The sequence below is a fragment of the Salvelinus sp. IW2-2015 genome, linkage group LG1 (assembly GCF_002910315.2).
Source record: "Salvelinus sp. IW2-2015 linkage group LG1, ASM291031v2, whole genome shotgun sequence".
NCBI classification, from domain to species: Eukaryota; Metazoa; Chordata; class Actinopteri; order Salmoniformes; family Salmonidae; genus Salvelinus; species Salvelinus sp. IW2-2015.
In genome coordinates this window covers 57,363,948-57,378,822 of record NC_036838.1, presented here as the reverse complement: position 1 = coordinate 57,378,822, position 14,875 = coordinate 57,363,948, and the positions used below count along the sequence as shown (strand labels likewise).

Sequence of the window (14,875 nt, the reverse complement as noted above, 5' to 3'; positions counted from 1 at the left end):
TCCTGTCTGTCTGACCTGTACTTACAGACAAGGAGGAGGAAATTTTTTTGTTTTATTAGAATCCATCCTGTCGGTTCTGACTGTACTACAGACTTGAGGAGGAGAATGGTAGAAATCCATCCTGTCTATCTGACCTGTACAACAGACTACTTGTGAGGAAGTAGAATCCATCCTGTCTGTCTGTGCCCAGCCCCATACACTATGAGTTCCATCCTGTTATGACCGTTCCCAGCCCCTAAACTATGAAGTTCAACCTGTCTCACGTGCCCAGCCCCTAAACTATGAGTTCAATCCTGTCTCGACTTGTGCCCAGCCCCTAACTGCATGAGTTCCATCCTGTCTGACTGTGCCCCTACATTCATGAGTTCACCATCCTGTCTGACTGTGCCCAGCCTACAGCATGAGTTCCATCCTGTATGACTGTGGACCAAATTTGCCCTAACTAGTGGAGTTCCATTTCCTGTATGACCGTGCCCAGTCCCTAAACTATGAGTGTCCATCCGCTGCACTGTTGCCCAGCCCCTAAACTTATGAGTTCCATTCCTGTCTGACTGTTGCCCCTAAACTATGAGTTCCATCCTGTCTGACTGTGCCCCTTACATTCATGAGTTCCATCCTGTCTGAACTGTGCCAAGCCCCTACAGCATGAGTTGCACATCCATGTCTGACTGTGCCCCTAAACTATGAGTTCCATCCTGTATGACTGGTGCCCAGCCCCTAAAAACTTATGAGTTTCCATCCTGAATGACTGTGTTCCAGTCCCTGCACTATGAGTTCCATCCTGTTGACCGTGCCCAGCCCCTAAAAACTATGAGTTCCACCCTGTCTCACTGTTGCCCCTAAACTATGAGTTCCATTCCTGTCTGACTGTGCCCAGCCCCTACAGCATGAGTTCCATCCTGTCTGACGTGCCCGACAAATCAATCAATCAAATGTCTATTTATATAGCCCTTCGTACATGCAGCTGAGGATATCCAAAGTGCTGTACAGAACCCAGCCTAAAACCCCAAAACAGCTCAGTAATGCAGGTGTAGGAAGCACGGTGCTAGGAAAAACTCCTAGAAAGGCCCAAAACTAGAAGGGAAACCTTAGAGAGGAACCAGGCTATAGGGTGGGCCAGTCCTCTTCTGCTTGTGCCGGGTGGAGATTATACAGAACTATCGCCAAGATGTTCAAAAATGTTCTATAAGTGACAAGGCATGTCAAAATAATAATAAATCATAATGATTATTGGTACAGCTGTGTGTCATCCGCATAGCAGTGAAAGTTAACATTATGGTTTTCGAATAACATTCCCCAAGGAGGTAAAATATATAGTGAAAACCATAGTGGTCCTAAAAACGGAACCTTGGGAACACCAAATGTACAGTTGATTTGTCAGAGGACAGACCATTCACAGAGAACAAAGATATCTTTCGCGACAGTTAAGACTAAACCAGGCCAGAAACTTGTCCGTGCTAGACCAATTTGGTTTCCAGTCTCTCCAAAAGAATGTGGTGATCGATGTGTCAAAGGCAGACTAAGGTCTAGTACGCACGAGACAGACAAGAGCCTCGGTCTGCGCATTAAAAGGTCATTTACACCTTCACAAGTGCAGTCTCAGTGCTATGATGGGCGTCTAAAACCCAGACTGAAGCATTTTCGTATTACATTGTTTGTCTCAGAAGGCAGTGAGTTGCTGCGCAAAACAGCTTTTTTTCTAAAATTTTTGAGAGGAATGGAAAGATTCGACTATAGGCCGATAGTTTTTTATATTTCCGGTCAGGTTTGGCTTTTTCAAGAGAGGCGTTATCACTGCCACCTTTTTTAGTGAGTTTGGTACACATCCGGGGATAGAGAGCCTGTTTATTATGTTCAAACATAGGAGGGGCCAAGCACAGGAGCAGCTCTCAGCAGTTAGTAGGAATAGGAATGCCAGTATGCAGCTTTGAAGGTTTATGTTATTCATCATTGTGTCAAGAGATATTAGTACTAAAAACACTTAAGTGTCTCCTCCCGATTCCCAGGCCCTCGCAGAGCTGTGCAGATCCCAGGAAGCTAAGCCCTGGAGGAATTACGCAGATTCAAAGAGGAGTCCGTAATTTGCTCTTCTATGGTCATGATCTTTTCCTCAAAGAAGTTCATGATTTATTACTGCTGAAAAGTGAAAGCCATCCTCTCTTGGGGAATTGCTGCTTTTTAGTTAGTTTCGCGAGAAACAGTATCAAAAAGAAATTTTGGATTGTTTCTTATTTTCCTCGATTAAGTTGAAAAGTAGGATGGATGCGAGCAGCAGTGAGGCTCTTCGGTACTGCACGGTACTGTCTTTCCAAGGCTAGTCGAAGACTTCCAGTTTGGTGTGGCGCCATTTCCGTTCCCAATTTCCTGGAACTTGCTTCAAACCGGCTCGGGTATTTTTCTGTATACAGGGAGCTAGTTTCTTATTGACACACATGTTTTTCGTTTTTAGGGGTGCAACTGCATCTAGGGTATTGCGCAAGGTTTAAATTGAGATTCCTCAGTTAAGGTGTTTAACTGATTTTTGTCCTCTGCCGTCCTTGGGTTAGCAGAAGGAGTCTGGAAGGGCATTCAAGGAATTTTTTGTGTTGTCTGAGGATTTTTATAGCACGACTTTTGCATGCTCCTTGGTTTGGGGTCCTGAGCAGATTTTATTTGTTGCGATTGCAAACGTAAAATAAAATAGGTGGTCCGATAGGTCAGACTTATGTGGGAAAAACATTAAAGATCTACACAACATTTATCCATGGAAACAAACTAGGTCCGGATGGATTCTACATTCCTCCTCCTTGTCTGTAGTACAGGTCAGACAGACAGGATGGATTCTACATTCCTCCTCCTCGTCTGTAGTACAGGTCAGTCAGACCTGACTGATGAGCGAGGGTTTTGGGCCAAAACATGATAAAGGCACAAATAAAGTGAAGAACCATGTAAAGATAAACACATTTTACGATCCTTGTGGGGTCTTAACATTTATTTTAATTCAAAATCCTATTTCCCTAACCCTAACTACTAACCCCTAACCCTAACTACTAACCCCTAACCCTGACTATTAATCCTAACCCTAACTACTAAGCATAACCCTAACTTCTAACCCCTAACCCTAACTACTAATTGTGACACGAACCCTAACCCCTAAGCATAACCCTAACTGTAACCCTAAAATAGCTTTTGTCTTCGTGGGGATATGGGAGAAATCCCCTCTTGGTAGAATTTTCCTTGTTTTACTATCCTTGTGGGGACATTTGGTGATTTCCGGAACCCACGAGAATAGTAACACACACACACACACACACACACACACACACTCACACTCGAGGTCAGGGCAGGCATCAAACACATTTCGAGACCTTTTTTCTTCCTTTTTATGAGAGACCATAATATGAACCAGCAGGAGAAAGAGGCTGTGCCCTGGCAGAGTACTTGACATGGGTTCAAATGCTATTTACAATCTTTCAAATACTTTTGAGTATTTGTTTTAATAATAATAATACTATATGTGATTTATATAGCGCTTTGCAAGGACCCAAAGTAGCTTTACAATTGTAGAAACTAAACAAACAAAAAAACAGAACAACGCCAGATTAACAACAGGAAGAGACAGAGATGAAAAAACAGAACAACGCCAGATTAACAACAGGAAGAGACAGAGATGAAAAAACAGAACAACGCCAGACTAACAACAGGAAGAGACAGAAACTTAAACAAAGAGAAGGGAAAGGGGGATGTGTCAGTGTCTGAGTGAGCGAGCAGGTGCGTCTTAGCCTGTCTGGAGTGCCAGGTGGGCAGGATTTGCACTTTTAGCACTTCTCGATTGATTCATAGCAACAGGCAAGCTTAAGCAAGCACAGCTACGCTTTATAAATAGATTTGAAATAGCATTTGAACCCATGTTTGCAGAGGACAGGAGGGAGGGTGTCTGCGTGCCAAGGGAGCATTCCCGTGCCCTTCAAAGTGTGCCAGCGTACCTCCCTGTTAATTATGTTTCTGCTTTATCAGTCCGAGGCAACAGCAGAGGCAGAAAACACACATTCCCTGTGGCTCCTGTTACCTCGGTGGGGAGCGGAGGCTCCGTGTATGTGTGTTCAAGCTGAGGAGCTGAAAGAGCCTCCTCTTTGTGGTGGCTGTAACTACACACCTCCTCCTCTCCTCTACCTCCACACAGATACCATCAGTCTCACCGTCAACACGCACACAGAGAGAGAGAGAAGAGAGACGAGAGACGAGAGAAGAGAGAGAGAAAACTGGGAAGAAAAAGCTGTCGGACTGGTTAGGTTGTCTGTCTCCAGGCATGTTTTTGTCCTGGGGCCGGAAGCTTCAGCTCCCTCCCTCCTCTCCCCCCCCCTTTCTTTCTCTCTTATCCTTTTATTTTCCTCCGTCTATGTGAAACCCTCTACCTGAGCAGTGTCCCAGGGATTAACCCCCGGAGAACAACAAGCTGCATTGTCCTGAGGATCAGCCAAGGCTTCACTTTACCAAGTTCAATAGCGCCTCAGCAGACGGAAGCAGAGGAGGCCTCCCTTTCTCTTAGTCTTGCTCTCTCTCTGTCACACAGGCACAGATCGCGTGCAAACAGAGACAGTCAAGACAAACACACACACATTCCTTCACAGACAAATCACAGCTTTGTTGTGTAGGGTATGGATCTCTTCCCTGTCAGGGGCCTGCTGGGGAAGTACCGGGTCTGTGTTCCGCAGACCACACAACACAGGGCTTGGGGGAGGTAAACGATGGGTCTTTGATTCAGGACCCATAACACAGGGCTGGGGAGGGTAACCTGGAGTTTTTGATCGGGAACCACACAACACAGGGCTGGGGAGGTAACTGGGTCTTTGATCAGGACGCAACAACAAAGGGTGGGAGGTAACTGGGTCTGTGATCAGGACAAGCCCAAACGACAACACAGGGCTGGGGAGGTAACCTGGGTCTGTGATCAGGACCAACAACACAGGGCTGGGGAGGTAAACTGGGTCTTGATCAGGACCAAACACAAAGGGCTGGGAGGTAACCTGGGTCTGTGATCAGGCCAACAACACAGGCTGGGGGAGGTAAACTGTGTCTGTGATCTGGACAGCCCAAGACGACAACACAGGGCTGGGGAGGTACCTGGGTCTTTGATCAGGACCAACAACAAAGGGCTGGGGAGGTAACTGGGTCTTTGATCAGGACCAACAACAAAGGGCTGGGGGAGGTAACTGCCTCTTATCAGGACAAGCCCAACACGACACACAGGGTGGGAGGTAACCTGGGTCTGTGATCAGGACCAACAACACAGGGGCTGGGAGAGAGGTAAAGAAAATCACTCACATCAAATAAACAAAACATCAAAAGAAAAAAGATAACGAAGCGGAAAACACTACGTGTCCGTAGTGACAAAAAACAGAAAGCAAACACTTAAAACAACTACATAAGACACAACGCACATCCACACCCAAGAAATAAAACCAAAACCAACACACACTCAACTCCCAAAAACAGAATCAAAAGGCCAATCGAAAAACGCGACACAAAATAGCAAACACCCAGTCATGATAAAAGCAAACCACCAACAAACAAACAAAACCGACAAAACACAAACCCACAAAAACACACAAAATACCAAGCGAAAGCAGAACCAGCGAATAACCACCCGACGAACCGCGTAGACCTTTACACAAAAAATATCGAAATCATCTCATAATCAAAAACACATCAACACGCGAACGACGAAAACTCAAAAATCCACGTCAACCAGAAAAGTCCGTCAACCCTGAACATCGAACAAACCACACAACAAACACAAAATAACAAGCTGACATCTAACAATCCACAAACGAAATAAAAGTATAAATTATCTCCAAACTCAATAACCCGCAGAATCCCTACATGAAGACACGTGCAAAGAATCGAAAACAAAGACATTAAAAAAAAGAAAGTAACAAAAAAAAGCAAAAACAAAAAAGTAAAAAAAAAAGTAAAAAAAAAAAAACTGGGTTCTTGTCAGGCCACAACACAGGGCTTGGGGAGGTTAACTGGGGTCTTGATCAGCCAACACCAAAGGGCTCTGGAAGGGGGGGGGGGGGGGGGGGGCGGGGGGGCGGGGGGGGGGGGCGGGAGGTTTAAACTGTGTCTGTGATCAGGACAAGCACACGACAACGGGCTGGGGGAGTAAAACTGTGGTCTGTGATCAGGACAACAACACAGGGTGGGGGAGGGTAAAACTGGTCTGTGATCAGGACAAGCCCACACGGACAACAGGGCTGGGGGAGGAACCTGGGTTCTGTGATCAGGGACCAACACAAAGGGCGTGGGGGAGGTGGAAACTGGGTTCTGTGATCGACAAGCCACTGAGCAACACAGTGGAGGATACCTGGGGTCTGGTGATCAGGACGCAAACACAGCAGGGCTTGGGGGAGGTAAACTGGGTGCTGTGATCAGGACAAGGCCCAACCGACAAAAGCAGGAGTGGGGGAGGTAACCTGGGTCTGTGATCAGGACCAACAACAAAGGGCTGGGGGAGGTAAACTGGGTCTGTGATCAGGACAAGCCCAACACGACAACACAGGGCTGGGGGAGGTAACCTGGGTCTTTGATCAGGACCAACAACACAGGGCTTTGAAGAATATCCTTTTCTCTCCTCTCCTCTCCTCTCCTCTCCTGTTCCCAAACCTCTTTCCTCTACAAACTCTACTCCCTTCAACCCAGCCTGCCCTGAAATACTGAAGATAAACATAAACCACTCCTGTGTGTCACCAGGCGTAGAAAGCAAACACACACGTGCACATACCAAGGTTTTAAAATGTTATGGTGTCTCCCAAATGTAATGTGATCTATCGAAAACAATTTAACAGTAACACAATTTTTCCCTCCCTATGAATGACTGCTCATATCTAATCACAGAGGAACTTTTTTCATCTCCAGTCCATAACTACTCTAGAAAACAGCTAACTTCATACAATTCCACACATTTTCCCATAGAACAAAGAGAAAAATGTGCAGGTTTATAGCTAATCTCATGCCGGGGGATGCTGCGGTGTGTAGTACGCCAGTGAGCATAGCTGTACATACTAGAGGTCGACCGATTAAATCGGAATGGCCGATTAATTAGGGCCGATTTCAAGTTTTCATAACAATCGGAAATTGTTAATTTTGGACGCCGATTTTGCCGATTTTTTCAATTTTACATATATATATTTTTGTTACACCTTTATTTAACTAGGCAAGTCAGTTAATAACACATTCTTATTTTCAATGACGGCCTAGGAATGGTGGGTTAACTGCCTTGTTCAGCGGCAGAACAACAGATTTTTACCTTGTCAGCTCAGGGATTCAATCTTGCAACCTTACGGTTAACTAGTCCAACGCCTGTTACGCGAATGCAGTAAGAAGCCAAGGTAAGTTGCTAGCTAGCATTAAACTTATAAAAAAAAATTCAATCAATCAATCAATCAAAATCACAGTTATATAACTACCACATGGTGATTAATTAATAGTTTATCTAGCGTGTCCTGCGTTGCATATAATCGATGCAGTGCGCATTCGCTCCAACGTGTACCTAACCATAAACATCAATGCCTTTATTAAAATCAATACACAGAAGTATATATTTTTAAACCTGCATATTTAGCTAAAATAAATCCAGTTAGCAGGCAATATTAACCAGGTGAAATTGTGTCACTCTCTTGCGTTTCATTGCACGCAGAGTCAGAGTATAATGCAACAGTTTGGGCCGCCTGGCTCATTGCGAACTTATTTGCCAGAATTTTACGTAATTATGACATAACATTGAAGGTTGTGCAATGTAACAGGAATATCTTAACGGATGCCACCCGTTAGATAAAATATCGAATGGTTCCGTATTTCACTGAAAGAATAAACGTTTGTTTTCGAGATGATAGTTCGAATTCTACCATATTAATGACCTAAGCCTCGTATTCTCTGTGTTTTATTTATGTTATAATTAAGTCATGATTTGATAGAACAGTCTGACTGAGCGATGGTAGGCACCAGCAGGCCTCGTAAGCATTCATTCAAACAGCACTTTCGTGCGTTTTGCCAGCAGCTCTTCGCAATGCTTCAAGCATTGCGCTGTTTATGACTTCAAGCCTATCAACTCCTGAGATTAGCTGGTGTAACCGATGTGAAATGGCTAGCTAGTTAGCGGGGTGCGCGCTAATAGCGTTTCAAACGTCACTCGCTCTGAGACTTGGAGTAGTTGTTCCCCTTCTCTGCATGAGTAACGCTGCTTCGAGGGTGCTGTTGTCGATGGTTCCTGGTTTGAGCCCAGGTAGGAGCGAGGAGAGGGACGGAAGCTATACTGTTACACTGGCAATACTAAATGCCTAAAGAACATCCAATAGTCAAAGGTATATGAAATCGTATAGAGAGAAATAGTCCTATAATATTTATAATAACTACAACCTAAAACTGCTTACCTGGGAATATTGAAGACTCCTGTTAAAAGGAACCACCAGCCGCTTCATATTTCTCATTTTCTGAGCAAGGAACTTAAAGTTAACTTTCTTACATGGCACATATTGCACTTTTACTTTCTTCTCCAACACTTTATTTTTGCATTATAAACCAAATTGAACATTGTTCATTATTTATTTGAGGCTCAATTGATTTTATTGATGTATTATATTTAAGTTAAAATAAGTGTTCATTCAGTATTGTTGTAATTGTCATTATACAAATAAATTAATATAAAAAACGGACCGATTAATCGATTCGGTATCCGCCTTTTTGGTCCTCCAATAATCGTATCGGCGTTGAAAAATCATAATCGGTCGACCTCTAGTACATACCTACACCCAGAGGTCCTGGGCATCTACTTATTTCATCATCATGTGAACGTTCTCTAATTCCATAGACAGTGCCAGGTGTAGATGCTTGGTTACATACCCAGAGGCTGCTGCATCCATGGACCACCACAGCAGCCTGGCTGTCTCAGCAAGGAGAGAGAGGCTGAACTACATTGTTCACCTCATAGATGGCATGCTTCCCCAATGGCTCCAGTTCACAGAGCAATCTGGCGGAGAGAGAACAGAGGGGAGGAAAGAGGACGTATCACAATTAAACTAGTTAAAAACAAGAGAAGAAGAAAGAGGACGTATCACAATTAATGACTCTTAAAAGACAGAGAGGAGAGAAGAAAGAGGACGTATCACAATTAGACTATGTTAAAAACAGAGAGGAGGAAAGAAAGAGGACGTATCACAATTAGACTATGTTAAAAGACAGAGAGGAGAGAAGAAAGAGGACGTATCACAATTAGACTATGTTAAAAGACAGAGAGGAGAGAAGGTTGATGAACACAGATAAAAACTATTTTCAATTTCAAAACAACCTTTATTAGCAGAAGCAGAAGCCCTCCCGACCTCATCTACCACACAGATAACCCACCTCACACCACAACACAACAGAGAGAGAAGAGAAGAACGAGGATGGATCAGAGAGCTCAGAACAGAGAGTATGGTTAAGATGGAGAGTTCAGAACAGAACAGGGCTCCCTGGGTGAAGGCTGATGGACGGGACTGATGGACGGGAACGGCTGGGTGGGACTGATGGACAGGTGGGTGGGTGAGATTCTCTCTGAGCCAAGCCTGGGGAAGAGAATGTGCAGCCATGCAAGGAGCTGTCCCCTCTGCTCCCATCCCCTCCCCTCCTCCTCTCTGCTCCCCTCCTCTCCGCTCCCATCTCTTTTGTTAATGATCCCTATGTCCTCTCTTCTCTCTCAGGTAGAGGAAGAGGAGCAGTGGGCTGTGTCACACACGCCCCCTGGCTCTGAGCTGCAGTCGATTGTGATGCTAAACCACAGAGACGCTTTTCAGAAAAGCTGTTCCCCTCTGACAGTCAAGGACAATAGTAGCCGACTGCTGAGAAAATCCGGATTTGCTACAAGAGAGAAAACKTTGACTTCTGGAGTAATTAACTTGGGGGGGGGGGGGAGAAGTTTGGTCAGGAATGGGACTCTGAGAAGTGGCAACTTTAGGATGGAATGGAAGTCAGTTTTCATGTTAAATAGTAAACAGTTACAATTCTATAATTGTATAAATGTGGAGATAACATTTAAACAAGGCTTCACTGTGAGAAAGACTCACTGTCTGTTCGGAATGTGACCCCGAGCTTCCGACCATTCTCGTCAGAACTTGACTGAACCTGGAGCCCCTGCAGAGAGAGAGAGAGAGAGAAAGAGGGGAATGGRTGGATGGTAAGACCACAAGAACAACTGGCAGACAGTGACACATATCAATACATCACAACCACGTTGCCAACACTCAGACAATCTGCTGTCTTACTGAAGAGCAAGCTTGAATGAACAATAACCTATAGAATTACATGCTTATATGAATGATTGGATGTATAAAATAACCCACTAGTTGGAATACTGTTTAACAGCAAAAATAAAATAAATAATTAAAATGAGCCCAGCTGTGGGACACTACTACACTAAGTTGAGCAGGACAGTAGATGCTCCAGATTGAGGAGGGGGATGGGCTGGCTAACTGGATAGCTGGCTGGGCTGGGCTGTATAGCTGCTGGCTGTGTATAGCTGGCTGGCTGGGTGTATAGCTGGCTGGCTGTTGGATAGCTGGCTGGCTGGGTGTATAGCTGGCTGGCTGGGTGTATAGGGCTGGGTGTATAGTGGTGGTTGTGTTATAGCGGCTGGTGGCTGGATAGTGGCTGGATAGCTGGCTGGATACTGGCTGGCTGTGTGTATGGCTTGGCTGGCTGACTGGCAGCTGTGTGTATAGCTGGCTGGCTGACTGCGCTGAGCTGGTGTGATAGCTGGCTGACTGGTGGATAGCTGGCTGGTGTATAGGGGCTGACTGACTGATAGCTGGCTGCGTGTGTATAGCTGGCTGACTGTAGCTGACTGGTGTTATAGCTGGCTGGCTGAAGGTGTATAGCTGGCCGTACTGGATAGCTGGCTGACTGGATAGCGGGCTGGCTGGGTGTACAACTGGCTGGCGGGTTGTACAACTGGCTGGCGTGTACTAGCTGGCTGGCTGACTAGAATAGCTGGCTGACTGATAGCTGGCTGACTGAGTGGCTGGCTGGGTGTACAGCTGCTGGCTCTGGTGTATAGTGGCTGACTGGTGTATAGCTGGCTGACTGGGTGTATAGCTGACTGACTGGGTGTAGCTGACTGACGGGGTGTAAAGCTGACTGACTGGGTGTAAAGCTGGACTGACTGGTGTAAAGCTGACTGGCTGGATAGTTGGTCGTATAGCTGGCTGACTGGATAGTTGGTCGTATAGCTGCTGACTGAGAGCTGCTGTGGCTGTATAGCTGGCTGACTGGAAGCTGGCTGGCTGGCTGTAAAGCTGTGACTGGATAGCTGGCTGGGGTGTATAGCTGGCTGGCTGTTATAGCTGGCTGACTAGATAGGGCTGGCTGGCGTATGCTGGGGCTGTGTAACTGCTGGACTGATAGCTGCTGGCTGTGTACTGGCTGACTGTATAGCTGCGTACTGTAGCTGCTGACTGGATAGCTGGCTGGCTGGCTGTATAGCTGGCTGATACTGCTGCTATAGCTGCTGACTGGCTGTATAGCTGCTGACTGGCTGATAGTGGCTGCGTGCATAGGCTGGCTGACTGGCTGTATATGGCTGACTGGCTATAGCTGGCTGGCTGACTAGTGCTGACTGAGCTGTGATAGCTGGCTGACTGTATAGCTGCTGACTGTATAGTGGCTGACTGTATAGCTGGCTGACTGTATAGCTGGCTGGCACTGGCAGCCTGCATATCAGATATCTTCTTATTTCCATCATGCTATGTAAGAAAAGCCCTCATATCTGAGACAAGATGCCACAAAATGAACCCCAACTAGGAAAATGACTCAGACAAAGTCTGGGGAACTATAACACAGACCATTAAGCCCTGTTACTGTGAGCCTATGGTAGTTCAATTGAATTTTTATTTGATTTGTTTCACCTATATTTAACTAGGCAAGTCAGTTAAGAAGGAAAATCTTATTTACAATGACGGCCTACTTGTAAATGCCAAACTCTCCCTAGCCCGGACGATGCAGGGCCAAATGTGACTCCCGATCACGGCGGTTGTGATACTGTACAGCCCGGATCGAACCCGGGACTGTAGTGGACGCCTCTAGCACTGCGTGCAGTGGCTTAGACCATCGCAGTGCTAGATGCATATGTGTGTGAGTGAGTTCAAATCAAATGTTTTAGTCACATGCCGCGAATACAACAGGTGTAGAACTTACAGTGAAATGCTTACTTACAAGCCCATAACCAACGTGTTAGGTAAAAAATAAGAAATAAAAGTAACAAATAATTAAAGAGCAGCAGTAAATAACAATAGCAGGCTATATACAGGGGTGACCGTACAGAGTTCAATGTGACGGTTAGTCAGGTAATTGAGGGTAATATGTACATGAAGGTAAAGCGCCTATGCATAGATAAAAAGTAGGAGAGAAGCAGCGTAAAAGAAGGGGGCGGGGGGGGGGCAGTGGAAATTGTCTGGGTAGCCCTCTGATAAGCTGTTCAGGAGTCTTATGGCTTTGGGGTAGAAGCTGTTAAGAAGCCTTTTGGACCTCGACTTGGCGCTCCGGTACCACTTGCCGTGCGTGTGTCACTACATTTAATGGTGCAGAATTTGCATTGGTTTATTTATTCACCTATCAAATTGACAAAGACCTGAGTCCTAACTGGATATCAACATGTGCAACAGCTCAAATCTTCCATTGACTTCAAAGCATGATTTATGTGAAAGTCTTGAAATCTGCCTGTTTCTCTCCCCCTCACAGGATGTGATTTATGTGAAATATTCCTGTTTCTCTCCCCCTCTCAGGATGTGTATTGATGAGGCCCCCAACCAGTTCAAACCCCACTCCCCCCAACACACTCCCATCAACACACACAAACTCCCACCTCTCCCTGCCCGAGTCGCCGACCTGCACCTCCAGATGTTTGTGCTTGAAGTGAAGCAGAAAGAGGGAGAGCGGCTAGAGACTAGACCACCATGGCTGAACAGGAGGAGCCATCAGCAGAGGTGTCCACCGTCCTCATCACTCACTTCCCTGTGCTTTCAACCCAAACATTACCTATTCATCACACGMTATCCTAAAGGTCATACAACACGGTCTTCCTCTCTTAAACAGGTTCTCCCATATTTCAACACACTCTATTCCTTTCCGTGTCTCTGTCTAACACTTTGGGCTAAAGACACACCCTCAGTCTTACTCTTACAGGGAGCAAAAACCTGACATTATTTGGGGTCAAACGAACGTTGCTCAAGGCCTTTTCAAAGTGTTAAAGGGCACATTTTCTGAGGAAGCTACCTAGCTGGCTACGAACTAAACTAAATGTTTACTGCTACAGAGAGGAAGGCGGTATCTCCCCAATCTCTCATTTAGCMGGGGAATGAAGTGTCGGAGCGGTGCCTTGAGCTAATGGGCTGCTGGGCCTGCCGTCCTGGAGTTAACACCCTGCTCTCAGCAGGAGGCTGGTCACACACACACACACACACACAATCGCACCCGTAATTCAGGAGCACCACACATTCACTAAGTGCGCTCTTGATCATGGGCGCAGGTCCCTCCGCTACTAGACCTCAACTTCCCACTTCCCTTTATACCCTCCCCTCCCACCCTTGTCCAGACATAAATTTTTTTTGTGGGTCTCCTTCTCAGGGCGTTCCTGGCTCAGTCGTGTTTTACCCTTCATACACCGGTTTCCCGCTTTGCAAGCTGCTTCCAGCTTCCTAGCTGCCTCCACCTGTTCCATGGAAGCGAATCCTAGGCCGCCCAGGATCTACCTACATACGTGTGGCTATAACAGCTTTCGCTCAACACGTCTTACCACGTCCATTCTCCTGGTACGTATTTTCCAATTATCCGCCACTCCAGCCTGCTTTCCCGCTAGGCTGGCTGCACTGCTTCCCGTTACCCGAAACGCCTGCTACTCGCGGCTTACGAAGTTGGGTGGCGTTGATCGCTACTGGTACAGGTTTACTTCCGTTAGGTGTCAAGGTTAGATGGACCAAAACTGCAGCGAGGACTACGGGTTCAACGCCTGTTTAATAAACAAGGGAGAGCTAACGTGGATCTTCTCTCCACACAACACCGAGAGGAGGAAGAAACTAAACAGGGTCCAATTAACCAACACGGGTTCCTAGTCACCTTCTTTCAGTATACAACAGGTTTTTCTCTCACCATAATTCAAACAACAACGTACAGCCCACACACCAGGCTACGTCTCTTATTATCCTTTCGGTGTTCTGTCTAACACACGTTTTCTTTGGGGCTACACAAAGACCACAGCACCCACAGCCAACAGCACACTCAGTACTTAACTCATCGGAAGCAAAAAAGACATGATTCTCTTGGCAGTGTCAAACCGATCACGTTTGCCTACACAAGGGAACTTTTCAAAGTGTTAAGGGCCACTTTTCTGAGGAAGCTGACCTAGCTGGCTAAATACTTGCTCGGGACCTCCTAAACCTAAAAATGGATCTATTTTGCTTTCCCTGTTATTACAACACTAACACGGAGCGGAAGGGCGGCCGGGGGCGGCCGCGCGGGGTTCCCTGCCACGCCTACTTTCTCTCCCAATCTCTCATTTAGCCGGGGAATGAAGTGTCGGAGCGGTGCCTTGAGCTAATGGGCTGCTGGGCCTGCCGTCCTGGAGTTAACACCCTGCTCTCAGCAGGAGGCTGGTCACACACACACACACACACACAGATGCCTGCAACAGGGCCTCACCACCCGCCACACCTGTATCCAATCAGCAGGCTGTAAGCCCCTGACCACAGTATCACACCTTTGGAACAGGCCATGGGTGTGTGTGTGTGTGTGTGTGTGTGTGTGTGTGGTGTGTGTGTGTGTGTGTGTGTGTGTGTGTGTGTGTGTGTTGTTGTGGTGTGTGTGTGTGTGT

The 14,875-nt window shown here is 46.3% G+C and overlaps 1 protein-coding gene across 1 annotated transcript in view; it reads right to left on the bottom strand.

Moving 5' to 3' along the window:
* The window catches only part of LOC111970867 (interleukin-17 receptor D), a 57,358-nt gene that overhangs the window by 15,472 nt on the left and 27,011 nt on the right, over positions 1-14,875 (bottom strand). The window contains exons 2-3 of the mRNA XM_023997600.3: positions 10,080-10,146; positions 8,881-9,007 (exon numbers count right to left, since the gene is read on the bottom strand). Of these exons, the coding sequence (XP_023853368.2) occupies positions 8,881-8,896 (16 nt within the window). The 5' untranslated portion in view covers positions 8,897-9,007; positions 10,080-10,146. The remainder of the gene's footprint in view (positions 1-8,880; positions 9,008-10,079; positions 10,147-14,875) is intronic.